The sequence below is a fragment of the Pantherophis guttatus genome, chromosome 7, assembly GCF_059756535.1.
Source record: "Pantherophis guttatus breed Tessera chromosome 7, ASM5975653v1, whole genome shotgun sequence".
In the NCBI taxonomy this organism is placed as follows: Eukaryota; Metazoa; Chordata; class Lepidosauria; order Squamata; family Colubridae; genus Pantherophis; species Pantherophis guttatus.
The window spans coordinates 72,267,673-72,289,722 of record NC_142069.1 but is presented as its reverse complement, the minus strand read 5'-3'; the positions used below and the strand labels follow the sequence as shown (position 1 = coordinate 72,289,722).

General features: G+C 39.0%; 1 protein-coding gene across 1 annotated transcript; it reads right to left on the bottom strand.

The window, feature by feature from the left end:
- Positions 1 to 1,561: 1,561 nt before the first annotated feature.
- On the bottom strand, positions 1,562 to 13,264 carry LOC117667647 (phospholipase A2 inhibitor and Ly6/PLAUR domain-containing protein-like). The gene is made up of 5 exons (XM_034421168.3): positions 12,718 to 13,264; positions 11,139 to 11,255; positions 8,164 to 8,319; positions 6,854 to 6,994; positions 1,562 to 3,226 (listed from the first exon to the last, which is right to left on the bottom strand). Exons 1-5 carry the CDS (start codon positions 12,764 to 12,766, stop codon positions 3,012 to 3,014), a joined length of 678 nt encoding a protein of 225 aa, XP_034277059.2. The 5' UTR covers positions 12,767 to 13,264; the 3' UTR covers positions 1,562 to 3,011.
- Between the last annotated feature and the right edge of the window lie 8,786 nt (positions 13,265 to 22,050).

The window sequence follows — 22,050 nt, the reverse complement described above, 5'->3', positions numbered from 1 at the left end:
CGCCCACCAAGCCATGCCCACATAATTGGTAGTAAAAAAAAAATTGAATTTCACCACTGCCATGGAGGTTTCTTGGCTACAGTTCCCTAGAGCTTTTTCACCAGCTTCTCTAGCATGTTGCTTTGGTTTCTCAGATTAGCCTTCAATTCTAGAATTTCTTGGTTCCTCACCCTAGACTTGACAACATTAAACTCCCCCCCCATCAATGTTGGCTAAGTGCTATGCATGTATAAAGAACAAGAAACATCCAATTTGGAAAAGTTTTTTAAAGAATAAAAATATAAACAAAAGTATTAATAAATGAGAAAGACCTCAGATAAGAATCTCCACAAGAATGCCATTATTTACTAAAAGTACATGTACTATTGTGACTAACAAAATAAAAATATAGACTTCTGAAATTAAAATAATCATATGGATTTGTCTTCCTCTCTCCAGCACATTGGAGGCTTGTTGGCTGTCATGCAAAACAGAGTTGATGGTGTTTTTCACATGTACCTGACACATTGGAGGAATATGTATATGTAATAGAACCCATACCGTATTCCCAGCTTGTGTATATGCATAAATAAAGCCTGTTTTGTAAGTTCTAGTGACTTACGGAAACCAACATTGATTAAATACTGGTGAATCACAAAATTTTCATTATTGAGAAGTGGGATACACCCAGCCAGCATGTGTGGTAAAAAAACCATCAAGATGATAGCCACAATGGTGTGCTTGAAATTCCAGCCATTTTGTTTTGTAGATAACAGAGTTTTGATTGCACCATCATGATCACTATCTTGATCCCAGATGCACCTATGATTCCAATGCTAAAGTGAATGAAACCATAGTAATCTCTAATTGACAATTGGTATAACTGAATTAGCTTGAACCAGAAAATAGATCCGAGGTGGATTTCAGCAGATTCTGACCAGTTCTGGAGAACCAGTAGCGGAAATTTTGAGTAGTTCAGAGAACCAGTAGTAAAAATTCTGACTGGCCTTGCCCCCATCTATTCTCTGCCTCCCAAGTCCCAGCTGATTGGGAGGAAATGGGGATTCTGCAGTAACCTTCTCCTGGAGTGGGATGGGAATGGAGATTTTACAGTATCCTTCCCCTACCACGCCCACCAAGCCATGCCCACCAAGCCACACCCACAGAACCGGTAGTAAAAAAATTTGAAACCCGCCACTGATCCAGATCTATATGCAGGAATACTGTCTTTGTCCTGAGAAAGGTTTTGCAATGTGGATTTAAATCAGCCCTGGAATTCATTTTACCTTCATTCAAAAACAGATTCCACTAAAAACAGTCTTACATTTTACATCAAGGCCCATCAGGACTTTGGGATCAGTTACCTTATATTTGTTTCCTAAAGCCCGTGACATTCAGGTTAAAGCTTTTGCCTGAGTGTTAGCAAAGAAGAGGTAATATGTGAAACAGAACTAAAAATCATTATTATTCTCATCTATCAAGCTAAGCATTGATCAAAGGTTTAAAAAGAGGTGGTAAAGTTCATGCAGAATAAATAAAATCTTCCTCTAAACTTAAGAAACAAATAAATCAATGTCCTGCGTTTTGTTTCTTTCATTGATTTTAATCTTTATTGAATAAAAAAACTGGTTAGAAGCCAAATTCAATCCAACATTTAATCAAATGGTTGTTCTGGTTTAATGTCAATGACTATACATATTCATTCATTACAATAAGTAGGGGAACATGATAGAGAGTCGGGTTTGTGGCTTAGTATCAATAGCCATAAGCCACCTCTGCGTCTAGCAATTCAAATTTCTTCAAAATTCACATTTGCCACAGAAAAGATTCTAACATTGGTGTGAAAGGAGAAAACTTTATACTAATTCTGAACTGAAATCTGTTCTTCCCTCAAAAAGGCATCTGTTTTTCTACAACATTCTTTTTTTCCCCCAGTTCCTTCCACATTGGGCCACCATCGGCTTCAGATCAGTGCACCTCTTTATTCTTATGACGTCAAAAGCTTTGGAAAGCTTAACTTTCAGCTCAGCTCCTGCTCCAGTCAAAATACATCAAAGATGGTAGCAAAGAAGAGAACTTCTCTTTTGAGAGCCTCGGCTTCATCTCATCTCACTTTTCTTGAATTGTTACACTGCTATCTGAAGTCAAAGTCCTCAAATTCCTTGGTTTATATTCTTCCTGCCCTGAGTACCTTCAGGAGTACCCAGAAGGTTAGTATCTCCCCCCATATTGTGGAAGAAGCAAAGAGGGTAGAGGGAAGAAGCTGAAGTGCCAATTTCCGCCATCTGTCAGATGGTCCTTTCACATGTCTCTCCCTTTGTCAATTCTCTAGGGTGCAGCCATGAGGATTTTTATGAAATATCATGAAGCAATAAAATAACATGGGGCCAATGTCGGTGGGGAAACGATCTTACAGTAGAAGAATCTTCAAGCATTTATCATTGCAAGATGACATTCCCTTTAAGTGCTCCTGCTTTCTCCAGAGCTGCGAAAGGCTCTGGAGAATTCACTTGTTATATTACATTTTCCCTTGGGATTTTATTGAGGGCTTAGAAAGCTGCATACAGCTTGGGAGGCTATTGTACAGTGTAGAATGGGACTCGCTCAACTGCTTGAGAATTAAGATCAAGGATTCCAATTTTTCAACCTTGCCTGAAAAAACGGTGCATCATTTTTTTCACATGCCCTTTCAATTCCCATCAAATTGAATGAGAAGGCTAAAAATGCTGTATCAAATATAATCCAAGAGATAAACAATGAATTCAATCTTTGACCAACACATCAATATGTCAGTATTACACCAACTGTTATGACCATGATAACAATCAATTCAAATCAGAACCGGTGGTTAAATAACCACTTTCCTTAATAGATGCTGTATGAGCTATAAACAACCAGCATGATAATGGATTAGGCCTTATTAGCTAATGCTCAGCTCATCCAGAATTTTTCCATCAGTGATACCAGACAGCCAAAGATTAACATCTTTGGTTTAGCATCTGCATCGTTTGCTTATAAACACAGTTGGCTCGTTAGGATCCAAGCTGCAGCCTCAGGAAGCCCGTCATGACTAAAAAGAAGAGTCCCGTTGGTCCAGGAGAGCTGCTGGCCGTGCTACTGGCTGGCATGCATTCAAGGCTGGTGATTGCTGAACTGGCCTGGCTAAATGTTGCCGCACCTCCAATGGTAGCATCACAGACAGCATGGGTAGTGCAGCCCTTCATGGCAACTTTTGTAGATGTTTCTTCTGGTGTTTAGAAAGACAGAAAATTACAAAATGCATGTTAACCACAAGGGGGCAACAGATACACATCAATCCATTTCTTCAAGGCCAAAGAAATACTGTAGTCTACACCCACTTCTCCCAGATGACTTTCCTTCTCCCAAGGAACCAAGTTGCTGCATCTATAACTTGTATTTTGAGAGAATGATTCATATCCTTTCCTTTAAGTTAAAGATAGTCAACAGTCAAATCCTGTGTAACCTAATAAACAGAAAGCAGTGTAATAAAGGAGGACAATAACACAAAACTTTTTACAGACAATAGATCAACACCCAGTATCAACCATATTGCCTCAGCTAATTCATTTTGCTTCTGTAAACTCAGAATATTTCCCATAAATTAGCTGAATGATGTAGTGGGCCTAAAACATACTTGGAAACTTGCCAGCCATTTGCCTATAGAGTAAAAAAAAAATTGGCACTTTTTTGGGACCTCTTATGATGAGCATTGACATATTTTGGAGTAAATAGCAAGACCGTCCAGAATAGTTGCAGAAAAATAGGTTTTTCTTCCACATCTAATATTGATCTGCAATGCTATGGGAAATAGAAAGGATCATCAGAAGGATATTTAACAGATTAACAGAATTGGAAGGGACATGGAGGTCTTCTAGTCCAACCCCCTGCTCAAGCAGGAAATTTTTAACTGGCAGGAAATAGGACTGTGCTGGGGGTTTTTTGACAGCTGCAACATTCTGCTGGCTCATATTTAAATGATTATCCACTAGGACTCCAAGATCTCTCTCATAGATATTATGTATTATTGAGCAGATACAACCTATTCTATACCTGTGCTTTTGGTTTCTCTTGCCTAAATGTAGATCCTTATTTTTCTCACCATCGAATTTCATTTTGTTAGATAGGGCCCCCTATTCAAGTTTGTCAAGGTCCTTCTGTATCTTGAGCCTATCTTCTGTAGTGTTGGCTATCCTGCCAATTTAATGTTGTCTGCAAATTTGATTAGTTCCACTTCTATCCCCTCGTCTCAATCATTGATGAAAATATTGAAGAGTTCTGGGCCTAAGACAGCCTTGTGTACCCCACTGCATCCTTCCCTCCACGTAGATACAGTTCCATTGAGAAATACACATTACATGTGGTTGGTCAGCCAGTTACGAATACATCTGGTGATGATGCTGTCTAATCCACATTTTTCAAGTAGTGGGTTGTGGTCTACTTTATCAACTTTACTGAAGTCCAAGTAAATTATATCCACAGTATTTCATTGCTCCACTAATTTTGTCACATTGTCAAAAAATGCAATAAGATTTGTCTGGCATGATCTGTTTTTGACAACCCCATGTTGGCTTCTCATTATGACTTTGTTTGCCTCTAGGTGTTCGCAAATTTGTTGCTTGATTATCTTTTCCAGAATCTTCCCAGGCATTGATGTCAGGCTGATAAGATTTTTTTCCCCCTTTTTTGAAGATGGGAATTACATCAGACCTTTTACATGCATCTTGTAGTTCCCCAGTGCTTCAGGATCTTTGAAAAATATGGTTCAATGGTTATGAGATCAGGTCTGCCAGCTCCTTCAGAAGTGGGATCACTTAGTCTTGACATTGTTTAGAGAGTCTTGGCATTGCTTAGAGTGTCAGGTCAGGAGAGCTCAAAACAGGCTGGGCAATTTGTCTAACACAGTTTATCTTGCCTTTTTCCCAGTGTCTTAAGGTAGAATTAATATTCTCCCTTTCTATCTTATTTTCCCAGGTAAATTTGGGCTGTGACATGGTCTTTGGTTAAAATAAACTAGTGAACTTTAAGACTGAGTAGAGATACCAATTAGGGTCTCATCTTTCTAATCCACAATGCCAACTTCCACACTTAGCTACTCTAAAAAATTGATTCCTTACCCTACATTTTAAATGCAGCTCTGACATGTTAAATGAAAGTTTCATCTACTGCAACAAAGCAAAGTTTCTTTCAAGTTTGACTTCAGGGGAATGTCATGGAAGCCGTTTGCCATAGCCTCCTGAAATTGTTTTGATCCCTGTCCCATATATTTTATAACCCTGGGATATTCTGAAGGTATTTAATCTAGATACTATCCATGTGTGATCTTGCTCAGCTTGTGAAGACAAGCCAAAGTTAGCTAAGCGCTGCCAAGTATCTATCTGAAAAATTGAGAAATTGAGAAGGTTCAAAGATACAAAATAGTTTACAAATATTGCACTAGAAAGAAATGTCCCAAATGTTTAAAGACCTAAAACCTCTTCTTTATAAATGTACATTCCATACCTGCTGAAAACTTTCTCATCTATTTTACTGATGACATCTGACTGGTAATATTCCATTGCTCATGTTATTGGATCTTAATGCAAGAAAAAGCCATGTACCTCCTCCCTCACAACACACATACTACACAAGATCTGAATGCATCTGTATCTCTGAATGAGCACAACATTCATTTCTGCCTGTCCTGTTCCTATGAGTATTTTGCAGAGTTCATAGTTCAGATTCCGAATACCAGGTAAATAGCTTAAAGCAATGTTTCTCAACCTTGGCAACTTGAAGTATGGACTTCAACTCCCAGAATTCCCTAGCGAGCATACTGGCCAGGGAATTCTGGGATCTGAAATCCATATATCTTCAAGAGCCACAGCTGAGAAAACACTGGCTAAAGACTGCATTCCAGTTTAAGATTTCAGATGCCTGCACAATGTCATTAGCTGCTGAAGTTGGATCTTCTCCTCTAACTTTCCTAGATTCATGTTGGACTTCATGTTCCTTTTGGCAATATACGTTAAAAACATCCAAGGTGTTTCATGCATCTTCTAATTACGTCTCCAAACAAGTTTTGCTACTAATCTTTCAAGGAAATTGACAATGCCTGAATCAGTCCATGCCATTTTCTTGTTGGACCTGTCCTTGGCTTGGCATATAACAGCCTTCAAGGACTATGTCCTGCCAAATGATTCCTGAGATTAACACCATGACAGCCGGAGTTCCCAGTTTCACAACATCTCTGCATCTGATGAGTTTAACAAAGATTGGCTGATATTTATTATCACATGAACAGTCAAGGCAATGGTACTGCAACCTCAGAATTCTTACTGGAAATTGATTCTCTAGATCAGGGGTGTCGAACTCGCGGCGTCATGTTGTCATCATGTGACATATCGTGATTTTCTTTCCCCATTCACTAAACCAGGTGTGGGCGTGGCCAGTGCATGACACAACCAGGCTGTGGGTCGCAAGTTTGGCACCCCTGATCTAGATAGTCACCAGTCTGGGTTGAGACATGGAGTTTGCTCAGAGACAGCCTCATTGCCCTGATAGATGCTCTGCATTAAGAGAGAGACAAAGGAACTATAACAAAATCTCTGGCTAACTGACATAGCCAAGATACTAGGAAGAAATTTAGTGGAATTCAGTAAACTCTTTAATTACTTGAAAACTTTTTGCATAAAATTGTCATAGGATATATATTTGGATACTTTTCATTAGACACAATTATTATTTTCTAATCTTCCATGCCTTACATGAGATTCTCCATGCTGTATACATTTTATTTAAAAGAAATGGATGTTTTCTAAGATGCAGTCTATTATCAAACCCCATAAGAACCCATATAAAATGCTGAATGAATTACCAAAACGTATGTATCCAGCCAAATCAATGCACTGAGATTCGGATCCAACACAATCAACAGTGTCATCCTTACAAGAATCAGGAAATGAAGCATAGCAGGCTGGGCACCGAAGACCATTGACCTTGGTTTCTAGTTCTGGCACTGAATAAATAGAAAAATTGTGGAGACTATATCAAATAGCATAATTAAATAAGACAATGACATCTCTATGGGTTAAATATTTGCGGGGGGAGGGGATTCCTTGTTTCGAGCTCAGGATGAATTGTTTCAATTAGTCAGTTGATGGGATATTACAGAAGATAAAACAATTTTGTACCTTGTTCTATCTTTATCAAGACCTTTTCCCCCCACTCACAATAGAAGTAAACATAAACTAAGCATTTTAAGATTCATGTTCCTCATCAATCATAATTCTTATGTTTATTCGAGCAATTTTCTTGTCCCTAAGAACTGAGCCCAGTGAATGAAAGAATGCTTCTTATAAAGGATTTGTTTGACTGCTTTTATTGATAACTTTAGGCTATTTCATTTTAGACTATTCATTGAATTGTTATAAATGTGCACAAGGCGAATTACCCATTTATATATTGTTATATATATCTAGTGAGTCATTTTTAATGTCCTTTTTATGCTGTCTCTGCTTTCACTATGATCTTAAAAAAAGAAATGCATTTTCTGAAATTTTTGATGGCCTTGGAATTCTTCCCTCTCTTTTGTTTACTTCACTGTCATGTCAATATTCCTCTTCCTTGTTCCAACCTTGCCAGAAGGGCAGGACCCCTGAAGACGGGTTTCCAATTCAGAACAATGTTGTCATAACTCTTCCAAAGAGGTTGGAATAGCCATTTCCAGATTAAAACATTTTACATCTCATTCCTCTGCTCCATCTGCTAATATGGAAATGGAAAGACCTTGAGAGCAACAAGTTCACTTTTTAGATTATGTAGATATTTAAGATGATCCTTCCAAAAGTGTACAATTAAGTTTAAGTTTATAAGTACAAGCCAACAACATGTGTCAGGGTCTGCTGATCACTTGGGCTTAAAATGAATAATATGGAAATGATGTATTTCCCCAATTTCTTTTTAAAATTTATTTAATCAGATTTGAACCAGGGCCATTCCTTGTACAGTGTGGGAGGTCTAAATCTTCCCTGCTGACTTTTTCCTTCTTATCAGGCTATTTGGTTATATTTATTTTTTCTTTTTTAGCCTGCTCTTAGCTTGGTCACTCTGCTTTTAATAAACATTCCTTGAGTGAAATCATTTGTACAAAAGCACAAGGGAGTAAAGCTCAGGATAGATACCTACATTTGACTGGAAAATCTGTATTGCAGGCATCGTGCTTACAGCAAAAAACACTTGTCCTTGATCTTCCTTTTTTACCCAGATTAATGTGAGCAGAACCACCTTCACAGATGCTTGATGGAACACAGCTTTTAATAATCCCCTGAGCCTGAAGTTCTTCTGCAGAGAGGAAAATAAATTGACATTTCTAGCAGATAATGAGAATAGGCCGACACTAAAAGTAGCAAAGCCTATTTAAAACTACAGTAAATACAAAGAGTAGTACCCTGTTCGGATAACATGTGTGACCTTGAAAATCACTAACCAGGAAAGAACTTTACAGGTGACTGGTGTATCATGCAACCATTATTAACTAGTTCAGTTGTTATAATTTAGGAATAGAATCTCCACCACCCATTAATCATTGCACCGAGAGTGACGCAATTTCATAATATCTGTAGCCTATTTGCCACTAGCCATATAGGCAGAGATGCAGCAGTTGGCAAAGCTTGGTCACGGCAGCCATCCCAGCTTTGAAATGTGTGTTTTATAAGCAATTCTTATATTCTTAGCCATTCTTTGTCCTCAGGAATTTTTCTTGGAGAACTAAAGTTGGACTAGAAGATCTCCAAGGTCCCTTCCAACTCTGTTGTTCTGTTCTGTTCTGTTGTTCTGTTCTGTTCTGTTGGCATGAGCATCCCCAGCAACCTGCTATTTTCCTTAAATATTGTGGCATTGTTGCCACAAGCTTCACCACTTTTGTAAATGCTTGTGGCTAATGCACACATAAAAGGGGATTCAATTAGTTTAATCTGATTTATGAGTAGGATCTGTTTAAGCCTACATCCAGTCTCCTAGTGTTAGTTAGCTAGATTAAAGGGCCTCCTATTTGAGTTTCCACACCACATTACTCTCCTCCTGTAGGATTTCTTACTGCTGGACTGCATCAACAATTTAAACTTTAGGTCAAGGACTGCCTCTCCCCAGCCTCTCCCCAGCTACATCTACCTGGCCCACCAGAGTAGGAACACAGAATATATTGTGGATCCCAGCCAGGGGTGAAATTCAGCAGGTTCTGACAGGTTCTGGAGAACCAGTAGCGGAAATTTTGAGTAGTTCGGAAAACTGGCAAATACCACCTCTAGCTGGCCCCAGAATGGGGTGGGAATGGAGATTTTGCAGTATCCTTCCCCTGCCAAGCCCGCCAAGCCACGCCCACCAAGCCGCACCACACCCACAGAACCGGTAGTAAAAAAATGTGAATTCCACCACTGATCCCAACTATTTATTTATTATTTATTTTATTTTTCATATTTGTATACCGCCCTACTCCCGAAGGACTCAGGGCGGTGAACAGCCATAATAAATACAAATACATATAGAAGTTAAAAACTATCAAGAAACAGATTAAGTAATTTAGGCTCAAAGATTAAAGAACATCCAAATTTATCTAAAGAGGTTTAAAACCCAATTTAAAAGACAGTTTAAAAGCCAATTAAAAAGGGAGAGTTAGGCCAGACCAGCTTGTTGGAATAGAAATGTTTTCAGGGCTCGGCGGAAAATGCGTAAGTCTTGGATGTTTCGTAACTCTGGGGGAAGCCCATTCCAGATGGTAGGTGCCCCCACAGAAAAGGCTCTCCCCCTGGGGGCCGTCAGTCGACATTGTTTGGCCGACGGCACCCTAAGGAGTCCCTCTCTATGGGAGCGAACTGGTCGGTGAGAGGCTATTGGTGGCAGGAGGCGGTCTCATAAATACCCTGGTCCTGAGCCATGGAGCGCTCTAAAGATAGTAACCAAAAACCTTGAAGCGCACCCGGAAGACCACTGGGAGCCAGTGCAGCTCGCGCAGGAGGGGGGTTACATGAGAGCGCCACATTGCTCCCATTACCACCCGCGCGGCCGCATTCTGGACCAGTTGGAGCCTTATTAAGAAAGTATATACCTAGTAGGACCCAGGAAAAGGGCCTCTTCTATAAGGCTCTTCATTTTGGAATATCATTTCCCCAGAGATAAGATTGGCTCCCACCCCACTTTTCTACAGGGCCCGAAGACACGGTTTTGTCAGGAAGCTTGGGAATCCCATTTGGAGCCAATCAAGTGGATGTTGCGGTGGGATATGGGGTACGGGTTTAAATTGTGAATTTTTAACTGTGGATTTTTAATATTGATTTCTGCCCAGAGTCAGTGTGCATGTGTTGGGCGGCTATATAAATTTGTTTAATAACCAAACAAATGTAAAAAATATTATTATAAATTATTTCTATTGCTATTCTTTACCTTCTAGCTAAGTTTACTAATAAACAAATTGCAGAATAAGCATGCAAGCATGCAAAACTGCACAGTCATGTGCCATATAAATTTAATAATCATTAAAACAAATGAAATGAGTGGAGAATAAAGTACTATTAAACCTTTACAAGGGAACCTTTACCCTCTTGGATACCCAACTCTCCCCAGATAGAAAATAATAGGAAAATAGGACTCCACCAAGAAGTCCCACTGTAGTTTCATAGCATCAGAGTGGGAAGGGGTTATGCAGTAGGATTACTGGATCAGGGCTACAAAACTGTAGATGGTCTCCAAATGGTGAGAAGATGGCTAAAGTTTTATTGCCTACTGGCCAGCTGAACTTTTGCAGTTTGATTCTGGTCCATCAAACCTTGAGTCCAACCTCCTTCTCCATGTAGAAATGTATCCCATGGCAAGTGGTTGTGTGGCTTCTGTTTGAAGGGTCACCACACCCTCTCTTTTTTAATTTTCAAGATGGTTCCATTTTCAAACAACTTTTATTATTTTATTCATAGGGTTTATTTTTCTAACATGCAATTGGTATTTGTTGTGCCAAATTAGTCTAACCCATTCAATTCTTTATGGAAGTTCTTTTTTAAAGTTTATTTATCAATCTTCAAGAGCAGAGCAGAACACAAAATATATGAGTATACTGAAATCAACATACAATTTTGGTTACAAAGGAAAACCCACTTTCCAATGTTACTTACCCAATACACTTTCAAATGCAGTAATACCACAAAAATCATGTTCTGGAGGACATACTTCTATATTACCAGAACAGTTATGACCTTGACCAATGCAAACTTCACATTTCAGAGCAATACCTGGAGAACACAGAGAGAAAAATATGGTCATTTATATATACCTATTTAATTTTTGGAAGAGAAATTATTAAATTTACTTAATTCTGAAGTCTGAAATGTCCCCTTAGGGTTCATAACCAAAAATACTATTTGCAATTCCCACTGCTAACTAAAATGAGCTATGAATGTATATGTGTGTATATATATATATATATATTTATATGTATATATATATATATATATATATATATATATATATATATATATATATATATATATATAAAAGCCCACATACGTCATATAGATGAACTAATTATTCTGCAATGCTATTCTGGATTTTTGCCAGAGATGAGGGATAAATGGAAGCGCATGACTGCCAGAATGTATTACTTGTTTGTAAACCTGTTCATAAACCAGCTTGGCCTCATTAGCAAAACATTTCTCTAGTTTAGATCAAACAATTATTCTGTAAGCTATGTCATTTCACAAACGTGTTGCATTATACATACTCTTTCCTACAAATAATGCAAACAAATTTGCAAGAAAGTGAAATCCCCAGAACCTTATATAGATCAGGCAAATTTGCACAAATAAATCTGTCATTCAGTGAGATGCCAGGAGATTTCAGAAAATGAAGAACATACAATTATTTTGTTTGTTAATGATGTAGCTACAGAAATGCCTATATCTGAGCTTTTAAATATTAATGTACTCCCTGAAGGCAGCTAGATGATTGAAAACAAGTATGAATTACAAACAGTAAGAAATCATATTTGAAATAATAAAACCTGAAAGGGGTACAGCAGATAAAACAAGGCATTAGATCAAAACCTAGCCATTCAATAAAAAAGAATGCCTGACCAAATAGGAAGATTTTTTTGAGAAAAAAAAACAGCAGAATTCTTTTTTTACATGTCATGTAAATTTTTTTTTTTCCTGTTCAATCTTGTTTGATTCTGAAAGACTGCCTGGACAAATCCCTGCATTTTCTTAGCAAGATTTTCAAAAATGGTTTTCCATTGTGAAAAACTGATTTATCAGATCTTGACCAGATATTCTGGTCATTTGCACAATAAAATCCTTATATAAGTGGTCTAAATAATGTGATTTGTTTATTTCCATCATCTATGTAATGATGTCATTTCCCAGACTGTTTAAATTACTTCAATTGCATCATTTGCACTGTTACAAGGCTTTACTTTTCAATTTACAAGGTTTAAAGGAATAAGGAACATCTCCCCACCCAATTAGTCCTTTAACATGAGGTTTCACTGTATTGTAAACCAAGGAACATGAATCCCACTCGGTATTCTTTTGTCCAATCCAAAAAATCAGATCTCTATAGAAAAATAAATAACTTATATTGTGTCAATCTTTCCAAACATTTGTGTATGTGTACCCATAGAAGGGACAACAGAAAGGCACCACATCTGTTTTCCCTCCACCAATTTATACCACTACCACCAATGAAGGAGCTACTCACCACTGGCTATCAGTGCTGAGAGGAGGCCAAAACTGAGGCAAGCCTGCATTGTTGCTAGGTTAGAACTGGGCTAAACTTCTAACGTGGCCAGCTTTTTAGCTAGGAAGTATACCTTCAATTACTGCAAATGAAGGAGTGTCCCAAAGCATCCTTTCTCCTCAAGGCCACACTGGAGAGGAAATTACACAATAATGATATACTTCCTGACCAACACAAGCCAGATCACCTACACAGCAAAAGCTGCTTTGGCTTCTGATAGGTTTAAGGTGCTGCTTTTAACTGAAGAAGTCCTAGAGGGGAAGGACTCAAACCTATGGGTTTCTTCCTGTCCTCAATTCTATTTGGACGGTGAATTCTACTCAAAAGAGTAGAATTTTGGGTACAAAGAAGGTAAAAAAAGGCAAATTGATAGCCACAATGGCATTGTTGCACCCACCATCCTGACTTTTTTTCAACCTATCTTTTGTAACATCCTGCCAAATACTTTCAATTTGAGAGCTGGGAGCTTGGAAGCAGGTCTTCTCCATCACTAGTACCTCCCACCAAAAAAAAAATCCAATTGGCCTCTATTATACAGTAATCATCTTTTAGAAAGCTGCTCCAACATGCTGTTAATATCTCTGTTTTGCCTGCTATCTGTTTGGCAGGATGCTGTTTAAATCTTATTATGTTCTTAATTAGAGTTAGGATGTGTCTTTATGGTTTTGCTTTTTAAGATGTGTGCTTGCAGTCATAGAAAAGTAATGAAAAATAAGAAAGGGGAAGGAAGGAAAGATGAATTAGTCACATTTTAACCTGTGCAAAGGGTTGCCCTTCCCACAGAGATCCACCCAAGAACCCTTCCAGGTAGCTCTACATCATTTAACATGGCTTAACAGGGGCACTCAGAGCTTGTTCTCATGTAACTCCATGCCTTGAAAATCTAGTTCCAGATTCACAAGTCTTCCTTCAGAGGAAGCTTATAGTGTTTCATAAAGCAAACTGCAAGGACACCAAAATCTGGTTTTCACATTGCACTAATCTATGGTTTGCAGGATAAATTACATTGGGCTGGGATTATACAAAACACTAAGCCATATATCATTGTTTAGAAAACCACACTGCGGGATTCAAAAGCAGTTTAAACTATTGTTTGGATTGGCTTAGTACATTGCCTTGACGTATCCTTTTGTCTTAGCATAATGCTAGCAAAATTTTGTAGCACCAGTAATAATTAAAGCAATGTTTGGATATGGCATAACAATGATAAATTATTGATACTGTAATGGTCCTGAGCTTCAAGAAATGAAAGACCTACAAGTTTCTTATTCTGCTTTGTTAATTACAGTGTTGTGTCATATTTGAATCCTACCATTATAGCTGTTCTTTACTGTCTTTTATTGAAACAAATTCAGATTAATAAACCATAGCTTAAAGGTAAGCATAATCAAGGCCATAGTTTGTCGGGATTTAGACGTAAAGCTAAACCATGATTAGCTTGAAATAGAAGTTAAAAACATGTTTCTTAATGTAAAACCGTTTTGTTTTCCAATAGCCAAATACTAGTGCAATTGTCTGCAAAAGTAACACCTACATGTGAAGAGCTGCTGCAAGGATTTCCAGAGGGGGTTAACATCAAAAAAAGTTTTTAAAAATGTGATTATGTGATCAAACATCACTCCTTTTTCCCTTGTGTATGAGTACAGGCAGTTCTTGCCAATTGGGACCAGCAATTCTGTTGCTAAGTGACAATCATTAAGCAAGACATGTGACCATGACAGACTTACCTCACTTCCACTAATCATTAAGTGAATCATCGGATTTTGTTAAGCAAGACATCACATGACCTAGACTTGTAGTTTTACTGCTGGCTTCCCCATTCACTTTGCTTGTTGGAAGCCAGTTGTGAAGCATGCAAATGGTGACCCCAGGATGCTGTGATGGTGCTAAAGTCCAGAGGTGGTTTCAGCAGGTTCTGACCAGTTCTGGAGAACCGGTAGCAGAAATTTTGAGTAGTTCGGAGAACTGGTAGTAAAAATTCTGACTGGCCCCGCCCCCATCTATTCTCTGCCTCCCAAGTCCCAGCTGATCGGGAGGAAATGGGGATTTTGCAGTATCCTTCCCCCAGAGTGGGGTGGGAATGGAGATTTTACAGTATCCTCCCCGTCACACCCACAGAACCGGTAGTAAAAAAATTTGAATCCCACCACTGCTAAAGTCCCACCAGTTTGCAAAGTACCTGAATCACAATCACATAACCGTGGGGACACTGCCATGGTCATAAATGTGAGGATTGGTTGCAAAGTTATTTTTGAGCACAACTATAACTTGGAATGGCTGCTAAACAGGGCAGTCATTAAGTGAGGACTATCTGTGTAAGGACCCTATTCTTTGATATTGGCATTGTGGCCATCTTGTCACAGGCATTTCAGCGCAAATGTGAAAATCTGGGTGTAAAGAACAATGAGTCACTCTAACTTCCTTTCAAACTGACACTCCCATGTAAACAATTTTTCCAAATGTATGTCATCACGGCCACCTACATATCACCTCTTTCCCTCAATAGGAAACCTTGTCATCACCCAACATTCCAGCTGGGCCTTTGTTCTGAAACCATAACTTGTCTTTCCTCCAATGATGGCGTTTTCTCCACTTCCTTCACCCATGGTCAAGAATTCAGGCCTTCCAGGCAAGTGAGCCTCTCAATTAAACACTATCCATGGTCTTTCATCAGGGTTGGACCACACCTTTTTCATGCTACTGTGTTTTTGGCTGCCAGTCTGGAACTTTCAAAATGAAGGTTTTGTTTACTTATTTTAATATTTCTCTCAAAAGCAATGGCCAAGGCCAGACCAAGCAATCTTATAGCACTGCTTGATGTGATGCACCAAAGACCATCTAAATTATTCTGACATTGGAAATTAAAAAAAAAACAAAAAACAATCTCACAAGCATCTCTCCTGCAATTTGGCAGTAAATATCCAACAAAAATATGTGAATTACTAATAACATTAGTTATTAATGAACATTGCTCCACAGGTAGCTGTCCCTGTGATTTTCCAGCTGTGAAGCACAGCTGGCTGAACTTTACTATTGAAGCATATGGTTGGGTTTACTTTTCTCTCTCTAGAGTTTAGTTTTTAAAATTGGAAGCATTGGAGACTCTGAGAGTTGCATTCTCATCTAAACCTAGTACTTGGGCAATCAGTTTCACAGCAAATGTGGGGACACAAATTGCTTGAACAGAATTGCACAGAGATATTTGGTAGTTTGCTTGCCTGGCATGTAATGTTTCCTGTTTGCAGCAGTATTAAGGCAATATTTTTAGTGTACATATAAATCTGTCCTCTTTTTTTTAAAGTATTGTTTTTTTCCCTCCCCCTTTTCCCTCTGCTCTTAAGAAACAATTTCAATATGCATCCAAATAAATAAAAATGAAAAACTTTCCCATTCACTGCAGACTTGCCTAAACCTCATTGTGGCAGCACCTCCTTGTAGCATTTATTTATTGTTTATAAATTAAATTTGTATTTTATCAGTCTATGCAAGACTCAAGGCATCTTAGACAAATAACAAAATACCAGTTGTAAAATATAATAAAAATACAATTAAATTAAAATCACTATTTATTTGTTCAATTTCTAGACCTGCCCATTTCAGTCAATGACTCTGGACAGTTTACAATTCAGAAAATATTACAAAATTAAAAAAAACCATTTTAAAACAATAAAAACAGTAAAAAAAAAAACATTAAAAACATCCAATTCAATACACAAGAGCAAGATATTTGGCCCATTAGCAATATAGCCCGGAAACAGGGCCTTTGGCACATTCAGAAAACCAGGATCAGAAACATAGCCAAGTTTTTAAGACCTTATGAAAGGCTAACAGGATTGGGGCCATTCAGATCTCAGAAGGGAGAATGTTCCAAAGAGCCCGGACTACTGGAGAAGTAGTTCACCTTTTGGTCCTCACCAGTTGACAGGTTCTGCAGCATGCCCATTCTGCTTGACCTAATTGGACAGGTAGAGAGACTCTAGAAAAAAAAGGATCCCTTAGGTACCCGCTCCCAAGCCATGATGTAGGGCTTTATAACTAACCTCCAACACCTTGAATTACATCTGAAAACATCCCAGTAACCAATGCATCTCATGCAGAAGTGGTGTTGCATATGTCTTATATCTGGCACTATTTACTACTTGTGCGGCCACATTCTGCACCAGTTGGAGTTTCCGAATGACCTTTAAGGGCAGCCCCATGTAGTGTGTGTTACAGTAGCTTTATATGGAGGTTACAAGAGTATGAGTTACTGTGAGCAGGGCTTCCTGATCCAGGTATGGGTACAACTGGTACACCACTTGGAGTTATGCAAAGGCCCTCCTAACCACAGCTGCCACCTTCTCTGGACCCCCAGATTGTGTACAAAATCTGTTTGGAATAGTGCAACCCCATCCAGAATCAGAGATGGAAGAACCTTGTCTCTGAGAGATCCACATACCCACAGCCACTCCATCTTGCTTGGGTTGAGTTGGAACCCGTTTTGCCCCATCCATACCAACAACCTTCAGTCACTAGGATAGGACATCCATGGTATTACTCAAGGGGCCTGGGATAGAGATATAAAGCTGAGTGATTCTATTAAAACCATTATTAAAAGCAATTTGGTTAACAAATAAAACTTAATAAGGAGATGTGAATTTTATAATTTTCTTGATTACTGAGAGATCAGAGTCAAACACACTACGTTGGAAAATGCATTCTGTATCCTGAGGACCAAATAGAGAGCCAAATGGCCACAGTGAAGATGTGAAAAGGAAACATATTACTAGTAATACCGCTCTCTTCCTGGTTGGAAAAGTCGTACTTTCATAATGTAGTTTGGTTTTGTTGCTGAATTATGAGAGGAAGATGCCAGTAGGGTGACAAAGCATTGCATTATAGCCTAAGGAAATGTTAGTCTACTACTTGTAGATCTACAGATGCTGCTTCTTTGAAGAGTTTATTTGCCCTGATACTATAATTGGTGATACTTTTTCTTTTCTTTTCCTTTCTTCTCCTCCTCTGAGTCAGGGTTGATTCTTGGAGACTGTTTGGAGAAGTCCCTGCAGTTTTCTTGGCAAGATTTCAGAAGTTCTTTCCCAATGCCTGTTTGCTAGGCATGAGAGAAAAGGACTGACCCAAAGTAACCAGCTGGCTTTGTTCTTAAAATGGGACTAGAATTCATAGTTTTCCAGTTTCTAGCCTGGTATATTAACCATTACACCATTAATGGCCAATGATTTTATACACATCTATTCTTAGTGTTGGTCTAGGAAATTCAGGTGGGTCCTGCCCCATAAAATATATACATATGTATGTACAAAATGTGATACTTTGTTTCAGTTCATTCATCCTCATGTAACGTCAGTTTTTCCATGATCATCTTTCCATGGCATTGACTTTAATATTCATTCACCTTTTTGTTTTGTAAAATATGTTCTGTTATATGAAAGGTCACAGATTAAGGTAAGTAGAGCAATGTTTCAAAATTTGAAATTAAAAAAAAAGTGTAAAGCTACTTGATCAAAAAGCACAAAAAAGATGATTTAAGACATCAATGTTCTAGAATTGCTAAGATTATCAGAAATGGGTTGTTTAAGATACAGTACATTGTCTTGCAAGGATCTTTGGAGTCAAGATGGCAGATATGACCAAGAAAAAACCCCATATTTTTTCAAAATGCATTTTGTATATAATACATGTTACAAAAGGGCCAGGCTTTCATTGCATGGTTGCAGTCACAATCTTGATTTTTTAATGCCCCCTCCCACTTTGCCAACACACATGTCCTTCTGAGATTAGTAAAAATCCTAATAGCAATACACTCATATAGACATAATTGCATGCGAAATTATACACCAAATAGGGTAAAAATATGTTTAGCTTTCTTTCATTTAAATATTCAAGATTATGTAATCTTTTGTTTATTTAAAACATTTTATCCTATAATTCCTCAAATGGTTTATACAATCAGTGACATGAAAAGGAAAGGTAATACAAAATTAAGTCCTAAAAATCATGTTACAGGGGTGTGTGTGTATACACACACATACACACCAGTGGTGGGTTCCTCCTGGTTCGGCCGAGCCAGTAGCAGTGACGATATGACGTCACTGAACCGGTTCTCTCCCCACCGCCCTCCCACCCCCCCACCCCCCCACGTTATTCTTACCTTTTATTTGGTCCCACCCCCAATCTATTGCTGCCTCCTGAGTCCCAGCTGATGACTAGAGGGAAAAAAACTGTTTAAACTCTTGCCGCAGGGCTTCAAAGGGCTGTCCTACAGTTGATCAGTGTTAAAAGCAAACAAATGAGCCAGGTCGTAAGTGTGAGGACTGGTCGTAAGTGCGAGGACCTTCCAGAAATGACTCTGACCAGTTAGCCACGCCCACCTAGTCACATGACCTCCAAGCCACACCCACAAAATAAGCCATGCCCACAGAACCGGTAGTAAAAAAATTTAGAACCCACCCCTGATACACACACACATTAGAATACTTGCATATCACTCCAATATATAACTACCTAGTTATGTAAGTCTCTTATGTAAGTCTTTAAGTTTTCTAAATCTTTTAAGAAAGTTTAATATGTTATAAAATGTTATACAGCAGAAACAGTAATAATTTCAGATATGCTAAAGAAGTAACACATTTTTATAGCCAAACATTGTTAAATATTTCCATTTTTGTTCTTGAAACTGCAGCAATGGGGTCCATTCTCAGGAAACTTCTCTCTCTCTTTCTCTAGAATATGTGCACTGGGCTATTCTATGCATAGATTTTATGTGGTGCCTGGTTGTGTGTGGCTTCTAGTTGTTAATTGGGGTATTGATGGCCAGCCCAGTGCACACTTTCTGGACAGAGATAAGTTTCTCTAGGATGGGCTCCAGCATGAGTCTGAATGTTTGGAAAACTAAAACTCTGGTCTCAGTGATTGATTCAGATTGGATCCTGCAACATTATCCTGGGGCATATATATTTGCCTTAATTTGTGAGTGACTAAATCCCAAAGCAGGACTAATAGCCCTTGTCCTTAATGCTACTATGAATAGTAAGGGAGAAGTTTGCTACTTGTTTTTTTTCTGTTTGGTTTTGCCTTAGAGCAGCAGCAGACAGTGGGAAAAGAAAGAAATCTATGTTTCCCCACCCTAAGAGTTGTAGGATTAAATCTTCTAGAACAGGGGTGTCAAACTCAAGGCTGGATCTGGCCAATGGGGTACTTAAATTCGGCCCATGGGGCCAGCCTGGAAATATCAAAGGAATGGCCCATGGTGCCTCTGGTGGCTAAAACGGGCCGTGTGCACCCCCCGCGCCTGGTTTTCACCCTCCATGGCCTCCTGCAGCACTCTGCCGACCAAAAACTGGGCCAAAAACTGGGCTGAAAACGGGCCCAAAAACAGCCGGCAAAGTGCTGCAGGAGGCCATGGAGGGTGAAAATGAGGCACGGGGGGGGGCATGCGTGGACACACCCTCACACCCGGTGCCCCGTTTTGGCTGGCAGGGTGCTGCAGGAGGCATCATCCTCCCTCCCACCACAGCTGATCACTGGCACACAGAAAAGAACTACAATGCTGATCCAGCCCTCAAAGAAATCCAATTTGACACCCCTGTTCTAGAACAAAGAAGAAATCTAGCCCATCCACATCTCAAGAAGCAATAACTTGAGTGGGATCATGATTTGGTTTTACTTTGTATGGCTCAAATCAAGCCTCTCCCAGTTTCCTTCAATCTGGTTTTCTCTGAGACCTTATTGACTTTAGTCATCCTTCCTCTTTCAGAGATTAAACCTTTTATTCAAACCAGATTATCATGTGGTTTTGCTTTGTTTTGTTTTGCTTTGCTGTGCATTCAATTCAATCTTGGCTCCTGATGACAGCCTGGGCATATCCCTGCGGCTTTATTGTAATATTTTGGTAGTGGCTTGCCATTTCCCCTTTTCAAGGGCTGAGAAAGAGGGACTGGCCCAGGGTAACCCAGCTGGCTTTGTGTTTAAGATAGGGCTAGGACTCACCGTCTTCCAATTTCAAATCTATGCCTTTAATCACTAAATCTTTGTGCTCTTAATAAACTCTATTATTTTAAAAGAATATTTTGTGATCTTTCTTCCTTCCTTCCTTCCTTCCTTCCTTCCTTCCTTCCTTCCTTCCTTCCTTCCTTCCTTCCTTCCTTCCTTCCTTCCTCCCTCCCTCCCTCCCTCCCTCCCCTCCCTCCTTCCTTCTGTTTGGCTGCCAATCTCAACAAGTGATTCTGAGCAGTGAACAGTTGTAAAATCAATTAAAACAAATTTACATCTACTACAAAAATTAAAATGTATACAGCAGTTGAGAAGAATGTTGTAATGCATGGTTTTTAGCACAACCAGGAGATGGGATTCTTGATACACTGGGTGGGTATGATCTTGTGAAATTCATTGGAAGGCTAGGCTTTGTTAGCTTGACAATCAAATGTAGACTTAATTTGTTTTCCTCTCTGTCCATAAAATTTCATCACCCACATTCACCTTAATATGGGATGAGAATGAGGCTGGGGGAGGATCTGGTTTGCTGTGTGTTTTTGTGGGTGCATTCAAAGGGAGCCAGTATCAGATGATATTCAGGCTCCCTTTGAATACACCTGTGCAAAACATTATCAAAATCAGATCTGATCATCCTGGTTCATTTGGACATGGGTTTAGAACGGTTTTAAAAGAAAGTTAAACCCATCTTCAAAAAAGAACAGCCCCCATGCACAGAGAAAGTTGCACCATGAAATATCAGGAAGCACTCTTTTTTCTTTCCCACTTCACTGAGAAGCCACTGATTCTTATTCAGATTGATCTAAGTCACTAAATCAGAAATCAGTGCAGGGACTTAGTAGACATGAGGGACAGTTCCAGTGGTGTATTAACCATTAATCAGATTAAGTACATGCTTGGGGCACCAGGCCCAAAGAGGGCACCACAAAGTTAAAGAAATATATATATAGATTTTACAGTATGTACAAAGGAGGGGGGCATTAAGATTTGTCAGTGCTTAGGGCACCAGTGAGCCTTTATCCGCCACTAGACAGTTCAGTTTGAAAGAACTGGATTCTCCCTTTGTCTAAAGCCGAATGGATCTGCAAGTGCCCAAGAACCAAAGAGAAGGGATCATTGTTAAACTTTTATAGGGACTGAATTAACCCCACCCCAGGAATCATCTATCTCTGATGCTGAACAAATGGTAGGTGAAGTGTCGCATCCATCTACCTTTCTGGGGCTTTTGCTTGCTTTTAGACACAAAAGCTGCCTTAAGTATAAGTTTAATGTAAGATGGAAGCAAAAGTATGGGAATATTGC